Raw genomic sequence first — 19,383 nt, 5'->3', positions numbered from 1 at the left:
AAGAGAGACACCTCTCTCCCTCTCTGCAGTAATTGAATCTTCAAAGGGACATTTTCCTCTATTTCTGTCAGGTATTAGAGTGATGAATAGCAAATGGCCATTTGAACAGAAAGAGAGGATACATGTTTATCCATTTTCAGTTAAGACACTCATCATGCTCCTTGATGATTGCTAGGCAGGAAATTGAATGGCAGCACAGCAGGATCTTCAATGGACAGATAAGTCATGCACTAAATATCAGGCGTTTGCATGGAAAGATAAATTCTTGGGCACTTGGTAAATGGGATCTTGTAATAATTATGTAATTCAGACATAAATAAATGCTTAATTGTTAAAAACAAGGGAGTCAAGACATTATCACAAGTGTGTGGAAGTTTAGCAAATGATAACAAAGTACACATTCTGAAGCTTTACAATGAATCTGAGGAGGCTTTTAAATGTTTAATATTTTTATTAATTAAATACACCATACTGGAGCAAATGTCTCGGAAAATATCACAAATAAATTTCTCTTTCATTCAGCATTTATATGTTGGTGATGATCTCTACATTACTGACTATGAGCAAATTTCTTCAGTTTGCCATGGGTTCAGGTTTCGAGGGGAGGAGGGAAGAATGGAGCTGGGTGCGGAGGGTCAGATGTACTGTAGCCACGCCTGGACAACAACATTTACATGCATACTGTACATACATGGTAGTTTTATAAATACACCAAGAGAGTGTTCATGATTTGTATTCCACAAAAAGCCACAGATTTTTTTTTTAAAACCCCATCTTTTTATATATATATTTGACAAAAGAAAAAAAACACATTCCCCTTTGACAACACTTAAAATATATAAAGTGGAAACACCATGTTGTAGGGAAATAAGAATAGAAAAGGAAGAGAGGAAAAATGAAAAGGTCCCGGTTTCCCCCCAAATGTCTTTAAACAAATATGCAGAGTTAAAAGTCTGCATGTTTTTAACCTCATCTTCAATCTAGTCTTTTTCTCTTCCCTCACTTCAGTCACAACATCCTCTTGTGTCTTATTTTATTTTCTCTTCCTGAAGAGTCCCCTTGGATTCTGATCAGTCTCCTTTTTTAAAATTTATTCCAAGGTCATGGAGTCCTCAGTGTCCCGATTCAGGTGCGTTAAGTGCAAGTATCCACCCATATTTGGGGAAAAGCCGAGGTTGAAGGCTGAGCGTTGGACATGTGTGGCAGAAATAAAAGTCAGGTTACTGGTAAGATGGGTGGAGGATTCCTTCAGGGCAGAGGGCCTGGGTGCACAGCTAAAAGGCTGGGGTGCTGCTGATCCACGTTGTCTCGGGTGACAATGAGTAAGGGCTAAAATGAAGGCACACATCCTGCTTCCTGCACTGCTCCCGCCTAACACACCTGAATAGAGGGAGATAGAGAATAAAAACACTTTTGAAATGTAGAGTAACATTTCACAAAATGCTATAAATGCTTCAGCCTGACACACCAACTTTCCACCAGCTCCAGCGTTTAATTTATTGATCAGCCAGGCTTTGAAAACCATCTGGTGCCCCATTTACTTTGCATTAACTTAAAAGTGCATCCATGAAGCGATTCTCTTTGGTATAATTATAACGGTGCCCTAACTGCAGGAAGTGTTCTGTCCTGTTTTTTTGCTTGTTTTTCCCTTTATGATGTTAAGGGGCGATTTACTTTTCCCTTCATCCCTCAAATCACTAGGAGGGCTTCAGTCTATTAGTAATTGCAAACTCCTACTTGGGGGCTAATTAAAGTGACTGACGCTGGGAGGGTCTCAGTCCCCTGGGTCAAAGCAGCTCCGTCTGAGAGCGGTAATTTGTCTGTTCTTAACAAAGAGATTAGGAAGAAGCTGGGAAGAAAGCTTCATAAATGATTATCACGGACACCAATTATGTCGCAGCAGAATAGCACATAATCAAAACAATGGTCAGCAGATAACCCTGCGTTTCTGTATGAGCAGTGACTGCTTCATTTTCTCTCTGCTAAACCAGCCTGTGTTTCTATATTCAATCTATGTTGTGCTGTAGAGGATACATGAGGTATATTGATTTTGAGAGCTGTTATACTACTGTACTTCTGTGTTATTTGAGGCCGTCCAAAGTCTGTTGGAGCAATGGAGTATGTGCGTGTGATAAAGTGCTTCAGTGGCAGGATAATTCTCCTTATTTCACTCACGGAGATAACAAAAGCATGCGGAGACTGTTCCCACTGAGCGATGTGTCTCTGTTTATTTAATAATTCTCTCTCTGCTATAATTAAAGCACCAGGGCCAATATTCAGATTGCATTTTAGCATCAATAATTCAGCGGTTTTCACTACAATTGATGTTAGCGCATAAATAAACAATGAGGCCTCATATTTACTACACCAGCCATGCTACAAGAGACATGGAGGGAGGGAGTAAGGACTTAAACAGACATTTAAAATTAAGCTAGATAATGCAGCGGCTTTCAATTTAAATGTGAGGAGCTCTAAGAGCTCTAAGAGCTGATTTGTAGAAGTGACAAGCCCTTAAAAGGCCTGTGACGTGGAGGGGGGGGGGGGGCTTAATGGAGTTCTACCTCTCCTCTACTCACAAAACCACTCAAGGTGAAATGCATGCTCCCAACAATATAATTCCTCTTTCAGTCAGACTCTGACACACTCCAAACACCTCCCATATCTCTCTGTGTGCTGTGTGTGCAGACAAGGTATCAATAAAGCTCCTTGTTGTGAGGCAAAAATGATTATATCTCCTGCGGGCAGAATGAAGCTATCCTGAAGAATGAAGTTATCCTTGGTATATGATTAGGCCTTCTGTTTTGCTTTCACTGGAGGCATCAAGATCAAATCAGGGAAAGCCATGATGACAGCTTTCATGATATACTGGCTGCTGCAGCTTGCCGTCTGTGTTCAACCTCGGGTCCTGGATACATATTTTGGCCTTGGAGTAATAACTTAGCCCAGGTGATCCCAGTCTTGTTGATACAGTAGTCAAATGCTGTTTTAAACACTCTGTATTAATGGCAGCAGATGTCATTTTTCAGCACAATTGCAAGTCTGGCTCGGGACAGCAAATAAATTCAAGATAAGTCAAATATGTATCTGTTTATAACAAACCGAGTGTGAGGACAGCAGTACAAAAAAAAAAAAATCATTTTCACATGTTTTGTGCTGACGGTTAATACAGATTTTCTGAGTGCGTGTCCTCCAACAAGAATGATGGAAAAATCCATTGGCTGTCTAAAAATAAAATTCATCTCTGCTCTGTAAGATTTAATATCCACTGCATGCCTTGCAGTGAAGTTGAATCGACGACATCAATATAAACAGAGTGAAAAATGTTGGGGTGAAAATTACAGATGTTTTTCTTTTCCTGCTAATGACTCCAACTGACTGATGACAGGCTTTTACTGACTTGTCCTTTACTTTGAAGTTATCAGCCTTCTGCCCCGTTTAATACTTATACCAATAAGAACTCCAGAGCATCAGTCTCATCCATCAGAGAGCCCCCGCCGTGTTTCAACAGGGCAGAGAGCAGGGACAGAGTTTGGAGGGGGTCTTACCTTCTGGTCGGGCAGTAGTGGGTTCGTCTGCAGTGAACTCAAATGGCCGTTGATGAGTGCTGTGGGTCTGTCGTGTTCGCAGAACAGGCTGCCGTTGATGTAGTGGAACCGATCCCCGGGGACGAGCCGGTTCCGGCAGGTGGAACATGTGAAACACTGTGGGGGGGAGAGAGAACTGATCACAACCAGGCTGAGTACTCAATCCTATTATGTAATAACACTTTGGAGCGAACACACATGCTTGTGAAGACCGACATACACGCACTTCTGCACGACTGTGTGTGCAGGTGTTGGCGCTGGGTAAAGGTGGAAAACTAACGACTAATTAACAGCAACTTGGGGCTTATCTTGAATAATTGATTAATGGTTTGGTCGATAGACTGTCAAAAATAATTAAAAATGTCCATCACAGTTTACTTAGGCCCGGGTTGACGTAATCATATGTCCAGTTTTGTCCGTTTACTATCACATCCGACAAAGAAAAGCAATATTTCTCACAACTGAGAAGCTGAAGCAAGGTAGTGAATTTTTGCGTAAAAAATTACTTTACCGATTAATGATCAATTTAATATAACTTTATTTACTTTAAGTGAGGGCCATTGTATGCAGCCGCTCGCAACTCAAATCAACAGATACATACACAATAGGTAAAGAAAAACTCTGTTGATCACAAGGTTGTACACTTAAAAAGTGTGCGTAGCATCCTTAGTTTATCCAGTTCAAAGGTTCATAGAGGAATCTTGAGTTTACCTTGAGGTGGTACACGTTGCCCTGTGCCCTCATCACCAGTTCACTGGCTGGAATGGATTGTCCACAAGCGCTGCAAGCTCCACTGTTTCCAAATAACCTGATAGAAAGGAAGACGAAGAAGAAGAAGAAGAAGAGTTACTATAGAACCACTGTATGCATCTGCGTAGACTTAGTCTTGTGTAATGGGCCGTGGCATCCACACTTTTGTCTGTTAAGCATGTGACTGAGTGAAAACTATATTCAGTGCTAAGTTCACGATTCCCCAGCTCCATTTCTAACTTGAAGGGAAAACATACAGATGAAAAAAAAAAGAAGAGGGGGGAGAAACAGAATGAAGAAATAGAAAACCATCACAGTATCGACAGACAAATGAATCCTCCAGCACCCTGCTCTCCGCAAGCATCTAGAACTGAAACTGCATATTACTTTTGGTACACATTTTTTGCAACCTAATAATAACCTGGAACATAAGCAATCAGGACCTAAGAGGATTAGATTGTACGTCCAGGCGGAGACATAGTGCTTTTGCCATTAGGACTCCTGTGAATGCTCTGTCAGTGCCGTGTTTCCATTAGAAACCCGTAGCTACTCGGGTTGATATATAATGTGCATGGGTTAACCTTTTCAATCATGGTGTCAACACTTTAGATTTGCTTCTGCTCATCTCTTTCGTCCCTAACCTTCTCTCTCTCTCTCTCTCTCTCTCTCTCTCTCTCCCTCTGCCTCTTGATAATGAAATGCTTGCTCCAGCTTCCCTTCTATCTTCCTTCTGAGTCCACAATTTAGATTACTTCATCTCGGTGAGCAGCAAACTGAATGAAATTTCGATTTGAGCAGAAAGTAATTTACTGGGATCTGGACCCATTTGTCATCATATCTCACCGGGTGTTTGCTCTATCACTGCACTTTTCCTAAGCAATCAAATAAGACCACGGCATCTGACATACTCCGCAGAGAGGGGGAGAGAGGGGTGGGGAAAGAAAGGGATAGGGGGGAGTGGTTAACATTGGTGTGTGTGCATCAGATGAAGTTGTTTGGCTAAAAAAAATAAATAAATAAATAACAAACAAGAGCAAAGTGTTGTAAGGATTACATTTTTTCTGTTCAGACATTCTTCAGGGCAATTTTATGAAAAGTATTTAACAAATTCATGCTGAGACGGAGCGAGGGAATAAATGTTTCTAACATCCCAACCATAACCCAAGCCGTTGTTAGATATATTGACGAGCAAACAAGCCAGAGCTCTTTGCAAAGGGACACAGAAATGGCTTTCAATAAGACAGCCTAGGCAGAAGCAAATTTTGTCTTGGCATCATTTGGAAAGGCGCCATCAAAACTCAATTTCAGAAACTAATTAACTGGAGACTGCCGTCACAACACTGCCAATTCTCTGCTTTCACTGGGACAAACATGATAGTGGAAATGAACGTATAGGCCGTGCTTTAAGGCTCTTGTGCTTGTGCAACGTGTAGAAAACTACGCTCCTCTCACGCAAAGGTGTTTCTGCACATCAAAGCAGCCTTGTTTTAAAATTCAAACTTTGCTCAAATTGAAAACCATGTTCCTCATCTTTGTGTCGAATTTATTCCTCGGGGAGTTTCCTCTGTGTGAATGCTTTGGAGAGGTGTCGAAACAAAGACTTCAGGACGGTTTCACCGCAACCTTTTAAATGAAACGCCGTCCAACGTGTGCAACTCATAGCAGGTTAATTATTTTACCAGGGGATAGCTCTTGATAGTATTTGATTTAAGGAGCCAAAGCCTTTAGGTGCTCAATTAAGTTGCTATATTGGTTTGAACTTGGGCTCTAATGGCTTCACTCTACCAGTGAACTAACGTGCTGAGGTAAAGTGGACACCCTGGGTCAGTATAATTAAGGCCAAGGGACCCTTTAATTGCAGTGACACATCTGGTTTCAGCTTTCTTCCTCCTGCAGAAATCAGTGGTTCGTTCTATGTTTCTGGAGTATGGCTTTATCTTGATTTATCTGTTTTCTTCCCCCGTCGATCCGACTTTGCTACAGCCAACGTGTCCGATTAAATTAAATAACAAACAAAGAAAAGAAAAAAAAAAACACATTTGGAGCTGTCTGTTGTCTATGTAGGCAATGACTATTGGATTTCATTTCAGCAGTGACTGCCAGGTGAAATATAGCATGGCTTGGTGCTAGGCTGTCTGGTAAATGCAGACCTCATTCACCAAGGCCTTTGAGTAGGGTAAAATTACCCCACAACAATGATTTCTGCAACACAGTCCATTAAAAATGCCTCTCTACATCAGCAGCCAAAGCACCTTAAAAGCACTAGGCCATATTGATACTGAAGCGGGGCTTTGCATAATGGCAAGAGCTGCATTAGAGAAAAGGGTGGAGGGGTGGGGAGATTGCGAGGATGAGGGAGGGTGCATGGATCTGTGTTGTGTATGTGCATGTGTTTTGGGAAGAGGGGGATGGGGAGGTGTGTGTGTGTAAGGGTGGTGGTGGTGGTGGGGTATCAGCCAAATTACACTTGGTTAATTCAGAGTAACAGATCTGGCCCCAAGTGAATTGAAGGCCTTGAATTAATTCTGTTATGACAAATCAAGATAAACGTTTCCCCTAAATTGCATGCGATTTAATTAATTTCTGAGATCCCGTTTTTTTTTTCCCCTGGCCTAATAGTTCACATTCTCTTGTGCTGTCATAGTGCTTGAGTGGGCAGACTTCAAAGTGATATTAAATAACCAACTATTAGATTTACCTCACACGTTCTATTGGAAAAGTGCCATTTAATTACCTAGGCTTATTCAATTAAGGGGACAGCATTCTCCCTGAATCCAGCAGCCACAAGTAAATTAATTCTCCCTCTACTAGCAGCCCACAGAAATAATATCACCTCCAGCTTAAAACAACATGATCCCCACAGCAAACGCAACTTTGGCTTCAAGTTTGACATTAACGCTTGGTGGCAGCGGTGCATGGAAAACCGGGATGGTGCTTGTCCTGTGATGTTTGGGAGTATTCTTACTTGATTGATGGGAGATGGTTATCATCCCAGGCCAGGCATACATCCCATTATAGCTGTGATGTAATGCGTTTCGACTCCTGATCAATCACATGAGCATTTTCATATCAGCTGTTTTAATATGAGTTTCGAGCTAGAGCTTAAAATGTGTGCAGTTTAGCAGTCTATTACAAAAATGAGTCTGCCCCTTTAAGATGAGGGGGAAAAAACAGCGGCAAATGGCCTTCGCAATAATCCCTCTTCTCTATCTGTCTTTCTCTCTTGCTCTCTCTCAAAAGCCAATTTGGTTAATTAAATGTTTTGTTTGCAGTGTGGCTCTCATTCATTTCGGACACGTCATTGGGAGCGGATACAAGCCAGGGACCAGATCTCATTAGATAAAACCCATCAGGACTAAAGGAAATGGAGGGGGACTATAATTAAAGCATTTAATTGTGTAGACTCACTGTCAGATGTTTTTTTCCCCCCGCTCCTACCTTTATCTCTACAGAGATCTCATGGTTCCATAATATGCGTTTTAGCTCTTCCACCAAGCATGCTCTCATTACAAGTGGAAAAGGTGTATCCACATTTTCCCCCTTCCAATTCTAATTACGTTATAGTCCCATTATGAATGAAGTACCCCATTGACTTCCTCATCCTTTTTATGAGGTGGGTGTGAGAGCGCACAGGCGCACTTTAGATTTTGAATTATAGGTGCAGATTAAATAGCAGTGTTGCATGTTCATGTTGACTGTAGTGCAGTTTCATCTTTCAGATTATTAATGCAAGAGATATTAGCTGTACCCAAACACAGATACACGAATTGAATGTGTCTTAATTTATGAAAACTGAAATATTTTACTCTAAACCATGTCTTGCATGGATACAAAAGTGATCTGATGTCTTAAAGGATAATAATCAAGACAGTTAATTAATAAGGTTAAAATCAATACCATTCCTGCGCCCCAGGGTGATTCAAGAAAGTATCTGAACTTTTACTAAACCGTGCCTTGTGCCGTCACATCAGACTCCTCTGCACTACCAGAATGAGAGTGTCATCAATGAGCTCTGGTTGGGTGTCTGGCACACCTACTAGAATATTTAAAAAGGCTCTCTTTGCTAATTAAATTTTACTTTTCATAGAAAAGATTTTTTTTAAAAATCAAACGGTGCCAACACAAACAGTGTACAAATATCTTGCAGAGCACACATAAATCTTACAAGACCAATTTTCTGTCCCTCAGTTGACCATGAACAGCAAACAGGACAAACATGCAGAACAACTCTTTTGCTTTGCGCTCTGTAAACATGCCAGCATGTTTGACCTCTTCCAGGGTAGACCAGGGAGACTTCAACCAGGATAATTTAATGAACACTGATGATGTTAGTACAATTTGAGACACATGTTCCGCAGAAACACACGCAAACCTGCTGATCGTTGCATGACCAGCAAAGACCTCTTGTTAACGGAGTCCTGTTTTTGTCGGTTTCTGACTTGATTTAATATATTTCCTTAATATACTCCAGGACTTTTAAAAATCAGATTTCTGAGAAACACAATTTTCTTAAAAATTCATCCAAGATGTGAATTGCCTAACGTATACAGTAACATTAGAACAGCTATTACTTCACTTAATCATAATGATCTCCTGAAAATTAGTGCTTATCTCAATAACCCAGGTCTTTTCCTCACCTGATATAGTCATTTCTACAGAGGATCATGCCACTTTTTGTGTAGCACGATGTGCCGATTTCGCCCAGCTGGGCCTGGCAGCAGGAGCACTTGAGGCATCGGCTGTGCCAGTAGCTGTCCATGGTGTAAAGGAGGAAACGGTCTGCGATCTTGCCCCCGCAGCCTGCACACCGCTTCCAGGACAGAGAACCTGTGCCCACCGGTGGTGGCTGGCTGCTGCCTCCGGGATTCACCATTGTCCCTAAAAACACAAACAGAAGAGATTATGTAAACAGTCCGCTGGTGGTGCACGTCACAACCAGAAGCCTGCTGTTCATACTTTTACCGGGCAAGTACTGTTTTGTATACACTCAAGTCAGGACCTGGGAAGGGTCACAGGGCTGTGTTGGATTCCTATACAACAGTGTGATATGGTCACTTATACCACACAAGCCAACATATCAATTAGAACATTTTAAATTTCAGCCTCTTGAACACCTTGTTGCATCAGCGTGGTGTTTGAACGGCTGCAGACTGCAAATTGTACCAAAGCACAAGAGCTGATCTCATAAAGAGAACAGTTCTGAGTCCTGTTCTGCTACAAGAGAGCTACAAGTCATTTGAGAACTAATCTGCCCTTGATCTCCGTCTCATCCCCGTGCTGTTGCTTCATTGGACCTCTCATGATGAATGTCTGTTAACTGATAACACCGGGAGCCAAAGGGGCAATTATGCAGCAGGGGCTTTTGTTGAGATGTCCTAAGAAATTCTAAATAGCACAATACTTCACTGCCTGAATAGCTGGGAGGTGGTGGTTATCGTAAAACACAAAGGAATACTGTATGAATAGGCTAGTACAGAATTGGCTTCAAACTGACATGTGAAACAGTTTGGCTTTTTGGTTCTGTGTTTACCAACACCCAATGCTGGCCACACCTTTGACCTGAGAGACGAATATGATCTGTCCTGCAACCAAAAACCAATATTTATCAGCACCTTAACAGGACACATGGCCCTGAGGCACCACAGACCAGCTGTAATGATACTAACTGTTCTAATCTAATGCAATGCAGGCATTTGTTTCACCTACAAAATTAATGTGGGTTCTTTTAAATGTAATCCTCTCCAATTTGGGCAGGCAGACTACGTGGATAAAGCTAAATCTTTGTTGAAAGACAGGTAGGCTAATTAGAGTTGGGGAAGGGGTGGGGGGTTTGCACACAGACTAGCATTCAGTAAGCCCATTAGCGATGGCTCTTAGGGACAAACCACAGCGTACCTTAGTGCTGATTAAATCTAAAAGGAGATGAATCAAAAGGCCGACCTGAAAGTGACTCCCTGGATAAACAAGACGGACCATCGTCAAGTTTCATTCAGAGAGGAGTCTTTTTTTCTCCGCTGAGAGATGGAGGGGACGGGAGGGGAGGGGGTGAGGGGGGTGGCTTTTAACTTAAATGGGCTAACTCAAGTAATTACACGGGCAGGCAATTTGGGCGCAGAGACCAAGTCGTGGAAATAGAAGAGAGAGAGGGGGGAAAAAACCTATCAGGCAGCCATGTGCTACAAGGTCCTGTCTGCTTTGAAATGGAAAATAAAAGAAATGTAGCATCACATTTGCGTTTTTGCGGAAATTCGTGAATAGGGGATAAGGAGGAGGAGAATAATGTCGCAATAATAACACAGACTATCAAATATTACCGCCAGCATCTCCTAAAGAGAGACATAACGTTACCAGAAAGACACAAGTAGAACCGACGATGCTAGTTTACAGTGCCAACTAGCTATAATTAGAGATTAAAACAGACATTTTACAGAGTCACCATGCAACATAGTTGTAATAACAGCGAACACCCACCTCGTTTGTCTCTTTTAAGTGTAATGGCTGGAAAGTTAATGACTTGAAGTGTAGGTAGGTAAACAGGTAGGCGACAACAGTCCCAAAAAAGTACAGGTAAAACGCGGGCGCACTATCGCGCGGGGTCGGCCTCCAGCTCCGAGCGACTGCCAACCTCAGCGAGGACTTGAGCTCGGGTATTCACTGGCAACGAGCGGAGTGCAGAGCAAATGGAGTTATCAGATAGTATTTCCACCGGATGGCTCCCGTTTTACTGTTGCTGCTTTAGTGCTCTTTTTTTCGCTGGAACAAAAGGAGTCCATTGCAAGACGTAATTAGATGTCTACGCATGCCATAATTCCCTCAAATGGAGAAATGCGTGTTTTGGTAAAAGAAAGGTGAGAACGAGGCTGGCAGAGAGGCTGTAATTGACTGTCCTCCAGTGTGCTCTCTGGGTCCCGTTAGCTGCTTGTTCTACATGTGTCGCTGACAGGAAGAAACCTCCAGTAAAAACCCCTTTTAGTCGCGTGACGAAGGTGCCGCCTCAGCCAATCAGCGCGCATTCCATTTAAGAGGAATAACAAATCCAGCCAATCAGAGGTAGGTGAGATTGACTTAGACACACAAACGGATGGAAACGGAGGTGCAGGATAGAGATGAACCGGAGAGGTGCGAAAGAAACTGCAAAGAGACGAGTGTCAAATATACACAGTTAAACACTGACAGGGACAGTCTGGAGAGGCTGCGAGGAAATCCATATAATAGGCATATTAGTGGGTGTCCTGTAATTAATTGCAATACTAGGTTACATGTGTCATGTGTTATCTTCTTTCATCCTCTATTATGCTCGTAAAGGGAATGGCTGTGATAGCTGAATAGAATCTTAATAAAACTGATGGACCTCCTTTTTGACTGGTTTCATAGAAGAGCAGACTGAATATTTTCTGTATACTAGCTGCATGGCAACATATGGTAAGCTACATTCATCTCACGTCTGAGTTTAATTAGTTGACATTCAATAACTACTTAGTTTACCGAGGGTGACTCCAACCTCTGTGAAATATCAAGGCCTAATAGCTGCGTAGTGGCGCCATCGTCTGTCACTGAAAATAATCGCAGCAAGGCCTGCTGTCGTTTACAACCTCGTTAAGCCTCAGGTCATTGGTTTCAACACCTATTAAGGCTAATCTGCAAGACCTCGATTTGGCTGAGATCCTTTAATTCATTCAGTCTTACAGTTTTAGTGTTTCATCATCATGTGAGACTTGAAAGACCATGCAAATTGGAAGCAATTGCAACACCTTTTAATGAAAATAATGTGGCGCTGACATGCTTTCTAGCATGATGTTGAAAGAGAATGGAATTTCACCTTATATTCAGCTTTTAACCCAACAAAAAAAAAGCTTAAGTGCTTCAGTGAAGCAACCTAAAATTGTGGAAAAACAAGTGACGTATTTGGTTAAACTAAAAAAGTGTTGCTATTGGAGAAAAGTTGCCTCAGAGAAAAGTTCTTTGAGATTCACCGAAATTATCGGTTTTACATGACAAAACATCTTCATTATAAGGCGCTCCTGGCCTCATTAGAAAGACATCAGATGTATAAAGATTATCTTTTTCTTAATTTTAATTGTTTAATTATTCTTGCAGCTCCAAAGAGATTGCGTTGCATCAAGCTGATTTCCCTTTGGCAAAGCCAATGCTACTCCACCTTGGTTTGAGCCACATTCTCCTGACACTCTCATCAAGCCTCTCACTCACTAGAACAAAAAACCACAGAAGATGGCAAAGAATATCTTTTCCACCAAGGAATGATTAATTGATATAAATGATTAAAACAGTGGGAAATTATGAAATGAATTTGAAAAGGGGCCTCACAGGAAAAGCTTTGTTTGTTCCAGGCCTATTTTAATGAGCTTTTCATAACTGGGCAAGAGAAATTACTCTGCGTGTTCTTTTTCTGGAGCCCTTTTGCAAAATAATTATGGCTAGTTGAAGTGAGGAGGAGGAGGTGGAGGGGTCAGGGGCTGTGGGCAAGGGGGGTGGGGTTTGGAGATGAGGAGGAAAGGACGGTGAGGGGGGTTCCCTCAGAAATTGATCATCTCCTTACTCCGCAGAGATATTTCAATCCTGTGGCAGTTTCCAAGCAGCTGCGTTATTAAGCAGCGGCACACAACAATATGGCGGAACACTATTTCAATGTTTAAACAGGGACAAGAGAGCGTCAGATGTGGCTCTCTCAGTGTTGATACTCCCCACAGGGGTGATCTCACCAAGATGAAAAGGAGACCATGGCCCTTCATAATGAAGCTGCTTGTCCTGTGGGAAAAAGCAAGAGAGCCACATTCAACATGGTGGTTAATGTCAGATTGGGATTCACTCTGTATTATATTCTATTAACATGACACTGAGCCACAAAGATGCCGGTTTCAATCTGCAAGTTTACACACCACAGGCAACCTTCTAACTAAACAACATGCAGGTCACCATAACTTTCTCCCATACTCTTTTCATAAGACCACATTGGATTGTTTACCACAGCAAAGGTTGGCCTTGTCTTCTGTTTGTGATATAGCATCACACTCGCTTTGCTGCATGTGTGTGCGCGCTGTCTTTTGCAGAGAATGATATTCAGTTAGCTGAGCCAACTGATGAGGGAAGATTAGAGTTCAGATTATCTACAGATAGAGAGGGCCCACTCCATGACTGAACGGAGGATGGTGGAGTCGGCAGAAAGATCTCCAAATGAAATCTCCTAAGTAAGTGGCTACTTACCTAAAAACACATTAGGAATAGTTTGACATTTTATATGTAAGTTGGAAGTATGAAGATATTGTAAGACCACATTCAGTATATGGGAAATCAATACACTCCAGTTCATGATTATGGGAGACTGCAGTCATGTGACGTGTCGATGAAATGGCATGAAACTAAGCACATTCAGAATGACTAAATGAGTGTGATCACACCTTCAGTCTGAGATCATGGTTGTGTTGCTTTGTCTTGTGGTATGTCCTCTGTACTCCTTCCACTTTCCCATGTGGTTCCAGCTCGACTTGGGTCACAAAACAATGAAACAGCCCGAAGTGTTTTGCTCAATAGTCCCATCTCAAAATATGTCTCACTTCATTTTGTTGGTGGTATTGATCTTGTTCCTTTATTGTGTGTAATTAAACAGAGAACAAGTGAGCTTAAGTAAATAGAAATCAACAACTCAATAAATACCCGCTCTATGTCAGAGAGTTTCTTTAAAGCCTGTGCTCAAAGTGCATGATTTCATTATCTCCGGGCAGTGCAACAACTCACAACACAAAAAAATGTGTCAGGACCAATACAGTGGTTGGAAGATCAAGAGATAAAAAAGAAACTCAAACAAATGTAGTTAGTATGATATGTAAATCTAGAACAGCTTATGGTTCCAAGTATTTGAGACATATAGTCACAAGTCACATGCACACAATACAAAGTAACCAGCAGAGAGCAAATAAGTATGAGCAGTTTGTCAGCCTTGGTTAAGACTGGAAATGGGGAAACAGCTTGCCTGGCTCCATCCAGAGTTCAAAGATACTGCTAAAAACACCTCTAATGCTGTCTTACAACATCAGACAACATTAGCCACCAGCTTGCAAACATAGTAGAGCATTTAGTAGCTATAGACATTTTACTCCTTAAATAAAGCTAAAGGAGATTGAATATTGGACATTTGTTAGGTGTACACAAACACAACTCCAAATTAAAGCTGCAAGCAGAAATGATCGGGCCCTCACGTTGTGACGCATGTTGGGGTGTGACTCTGCCACGGTAGCTGAGGTCGGGAGACGCAGCCATGAATTGGAGCACGTTTTGAACCGGTAACGAAGGTGGCACAAGACAACACCAGCTAATTATATGTTGTCTACCAGTACATGAAGTATGGACTACACTGAGAAAATGCCATATAAATCAAACGATTTTTGTCACAAAGCGCTTACTTCCTGATGCCAGTAGCACTATGATATTGAGTGAATATTGGCATGTAGAAGTTTTGAGGGTGGTCCTGTTATCAAACATGTAATGTCCGGAACAGATCTCAGCATGTACACTTAGTAGTTACAACTACTTCCTGTTTCATGGCAAATCATCAATTTTCAAGGCCACGCCATGGACAGTCACTTCAGCAAAAATTTACAGATAGCACAACGTTTCATCACCAATGTCTTTAGAGTGCATTGCCAACATTTGAAGCCGATTTGATTAACTCTGTAGGAGAAGTTTGTAAAAGGCCATAACTGGGCTGAAATTACACATTCAAATCAAAAGGTCTGGCTTCCTGTTGGGATTAAGGTATGGGTCCAATAGATTTATTTGTGCATCTTGGGATGATACATGTGCCACAAAAGTTTCGTGCATCTAGGTGAAACAGGGCGTGGGAGCTACTTCGTTGAAGTGTTACTTCCTGTTGCCAGTAGGTAGTGCAATGAGTTAATATTGGCCTGTAGATATGTTCAGGGCGTGATCCTTATCAAATAGGTGAAATTTGGTACATATATGGACATGTACACTGAAGTTATAACAACTTCCTGTTTCATGGCAAATCATCGATTTTTCGACGCCATGGCACGGACACGCCCATTGACGAAAACTCACACATAGCACAAATTTTCATCATCAATGCCTTTAGATTACACAATGAAAATGAATGAATGAAAATTTTAAGTTGATCAGATTCATTCTCTTGAAGGAGTTCAGTGAAGTACTTTACCTGTGAATCGCCAAAAATTACATTAAAATTAAAATGGCCGACTTCCTGTTTAGGGCATTGCTCTCAGAAACTTTTTTGTAGGTCTGGACATGATACATCTGCCACAAATATTTCGTACAATTCGTTAAAACGTGGTCCTGGGCTGCCCTGTAGGGGGCGCTAGCAAGCCATTTCACCTCGCCCATGCTCAAAAACCATATGACACGTATATTTTTGCCACACTTGAATTTTGTGCTATGTTTTATGAGTTTTCAAAAAAGTGATTAATTTGGGACAAAGAAGGAAAGAATTTCCTCAGTTTCAACGGAGTCCTCACGTGTAAATAAGCAACTGTTTGCTAACAAGTGCTCAGTGTCAACTTAAAAGGTGATAATACTGTACTATATGTCAGTGTTGTGTTTCCAACTTGTTTCCGTAGCCAAAAAATCAGTTAACGCAGGTTTTAGAATTCTGTTTTCGTACAATGAAAGAAATGACACCTTGGAGGCTGGCCAGTTCTCCCTGCCTGCCCTCTTTATGCTAAGTTAGGTTAACTATGTACCATCGGCATCTCCATACTTACCACACAGACATGAGATTCATATTATCCTCTTAACTTAAAAGGGTTAGGGTTAAACTGTTTGAACTATTCCTTTAAGAACTATGTTCTGCATTGCTAGTCACCTGCTTGCAGTAACCTATCATCTTCCACTTTTACAGCAGATCACAGTAATTTACTTACTTACTTAGTTTTCCCATATGTCTTTACATAGCAAGTTACTGCAGTGTGGACCAAGACATGCTTTTGCAGCTGATTTTCGGTGGTATCCATTGGTGCAACAGGACTGAGCTGAAAGGCTCTAAAAGCAAATAAAGGGGGGGGGGGGGTCCAATTTCGCAGAGTTACAATTCAAGACTGGTCAATCTGACCATCACATGGGGTTATCATCAGGGAATATCTCCTGTCTGTTACTTTTTGCCATATTTGGTGGCTCTAGAGGGTTTGTCACTTTCACGGCTTTACGATATATTTAAAAATGTGAATTTAATTCCACAAAGCTTTTCTCATTTGATACCATTCTAAACAACAAAGTAACTGTACTTTAAGCTCATGTCTGTCCAGGATTTGGGCTTCAGAAGCAAACTTTTCCTGTAAAGCCATATAACAAACCTATCTAGTCTGTCATGACATTTTCATATAAATGAAATGGATTTTGTGAGGGTTTTGATGGATCAGGGTGCACATTTTCAAACACACCAGAAGCCCTTGACAATAATGAATGTGCAGAACAGAGCCAGAAAACATATCAGCGATGGGAAAAAAAGACATGTAGAATGATGGAATTCCTAAACTAAATGACAGAGAAGCAAAAACAGCCCTTCCTTTAAGTGCTTTAATCGTTGGATAATTGCTCCTACACACTATTTCAGACTCTCTGCATGCGCACACGTACAAACACAAACAGAACACCATGTGCTGCCTCTAACAACATTGCTTTAATGACATGTCGTGAATCCTTAATGAGCCTCAATGTCTTGTGATAAATTTCATAATTATTCAACCCCACACAACTGGAGTGGGAAATTCATCAGTCAAAGCAAATTAGTTGTGATCCATTAGGGTTCACTGTCTTGTAGGGACATTCACTTTATTAGCTCCTTACACCCATTGCTATAATTGGGAGCATATTTCATTTGGCTCTAACCCCACTTTACTCAATGACTTGTATGTGTTCTTTCCCTTTTTAATTTACAGCGACCTGCTCTGTACTGCATTCTGTGCATATAATACAATATGGAGTGGGAGTTGATGTTTAAACTGGGCTGTGTTTTTCAGAAATGGCATTGCTTCAACTGCGCCTTCTCAGAATTTGCTCATTTTTCTTTTAGTAAGGCATTGTGCCAAATCTACCTGAGCCATCTTTATTGATTCATCTAAAACTTCAAATGAAAACGTGGCAAGAAACAGTGAAATCTGCTCCCTTTAATGTAGATTAAAACAGGCCAAAAATGAAAGAGGGTTTTGTCTTTTTTGCGTGGAGGCCATGCTCTGAGCTCCTTGTTGATCAGTGGCACACGGCGGAGGGGATAATTTCTTTAGGATGACTGATGATGGCTTCCATTCACAGATGCCTCTCTTGTTTGTCTTGGGGCTGCTTTGGGGTTCGCCTTACCCTCGCTCCTCTCCCTCTTGCTCTGACAACCTGCGGACATCTCAGATGAACAGCATTCTTCCCACAGAGACACGAGGTCTCAGACACGGTAGAATGTGCAGGAAAGCCTCTCTGTTTAGTGTTGATGCCATGAGAAACTGATGGTGGAGAGAGGCACTCAGTGGTGGTTCAGGAGTTGGTTGAGCGTCAGGCTTTGTGAAGATCAGGGACCAAGAACAAGTGCGAGTCAAACTGTTGTGCTCACTATTTCTACAACTTGAATATGAAAGACTGCGACTTGCATTAATTTGCAACAAATAGCTTCTGACTCTACCGCAGGCATTAATATTTCAAACCAGTTTGAGCAGCATGACGCTTCCATTTTCTCCAAAGATTACTTTTAGAAAATGTTTTAGATGCCTCTCAAGAAATGCTTGTGAGCAATGAGCTTATGGGCCCTATTCTTTCTGAAAAATGTTTGTTCAATGCTGTTTACCTGTCAAATACCTCTTGTGGCTCTGCAAATTATGACTGTGGTCTGTCAGGAGCAAAGGTGAATGTTGTTATAGCGCTGCAAAACCTCACTGAGAGGAAGTCAGTGTGGATAGTTGGGTCAATACAGCATGTGAATTTAACACAGCAGACACTGGCTTCTTTTAAGCATAACAAACAATCTTTCCCTAAACTTAGCCAAGTTTTACTGCCCAAACTTAAGAATGATTTTTTTATTGATGCAATGTTTTGACCTACAAGGTCTCTCTTTCTCCTTTGTATACTGTTCCTGGAACAGTGGAAATTCAGCATTCATGTAACAGAGTAATCTGCCAGATATTGCATTGGCCAAAGTAGCACCTTGCCAGTTTCAACTTTCTTGCTTGGGCCTTCTGCAGTGATACCACTGCTGCATCCACTGAGTGACCTCATTCAAATGAATGAGGGGGGATGCATTTTTTTCATGCAGGGCTAAAGTCAGTCTGTGTATGGCTTTAAAACTCTCACAAACAGTTGGACTCATATTTTATTTTGATTTAAATCTTGTGCAAACCTAAACATTTTAAACAATCCAGACCTCTCAGGTCGTCTGGGGCAGGTCTGCTTTCTGTCCCCAGAGTCAAAACTAAACAAGGAGAAGCAGCGTTCAGTTATTATGCTCCATATATTTGGAAGAAACTCCCAGATAACTGCAGATCTGCTGAAACAGTCAGTTCTTTTAAATTAAGACTGAAGACTTTTCTTTTTACCATTGCTTTTAATTAAATATTTAAGATTTTTTCTTTTTACTGATAACTTACACTGCACTGTAACTTTTACTGTCCTGTTTTCTTTTTCTTTGTTTTTAGCTTTTTATTTTTTTCCCATTTAACTCTTTTAACCCTGATTGTAACATTGTAACTTTTATTATATTTTATGTTGCTTTTAAACTTTTACATATTTCCCTGTTGCTTTTATGTTTTATGTAAAGCACTTTGAATTACCTTGTTGTTAAATTGTGCTATACAAATAAACTTGCCTTGCCTTGCCTTAAATTCATTGTTAAACACATATTTAATTATTTATTTATTAAAGAGGTAGTATTATGCTCATTTTCAGGTTCAAAATCTTAATTAGGGGTTGTACCAGAACAGGTTTACATGGATTTAATTTTCAAAAAACACCATATTTTTTGTCATACTGCACATTGCTGCAGCTCCTCTTTTCACACTGTGTTGAAGGCTTCGTCTTTGGTTAT

At 41.1% G+C, this 19,383-nt stretch overlaps 1 protein-coding gene across 1 annotated transcript; it reads right to left on the bottom strand.

The window, feature by feature from the left end:
- Window positions 1–436: 436 nt before the first annotated feature.
- lmo4b (LIM domain only 4b) lies at window positions 437–11,281 on the bottom strand. The gene is made up of 5 exons (XM_046049785.1): window positions 10,806–11,281; window positions 8,972–9,212; window positions 4,296–4,392; window positions 3,546–3,701; window positions 437–1,380 (listed from the first exon to the last, which is right to left on the bottom strand). Exons 2-5 carry the CDS (start codon window positions 9,205–9,207, stop codon window positions 1,372–1,374), a joined length of 498 nt encoding a protein of 165 aa, XP_045905741.1. The 5' UTR covers window positions 9,208–9,212; window positions 10,806–11,281; the 3' UTR covers window positions 437–1,371.
- Between the last annotated feature and the right edge of the window lie 8,102 nt (window positions 11,282–19,383).

The sequence above is a fragment of the Micropterus dolomieu genome, linkage group LG05 (genome assembly GCF_021292245.1).
Source record: "Micropterus dolomieu isolate WLL.071019.BEF.003 ecotype Adirondacks linkage group LG05, ASM2129224v1, whole genome shotgun sequence".
Taxonomy (NCBI): domain Eukaryota; kingdom Metazoa; phylum Chordata; class Actinopteri; order Centrarchiformes; family Centrarchidae; genus Micropterus; species Micropterus dolomieu.
This window is presented reverse-complemented; position numbering and strand designations above follow the sequence as displayed.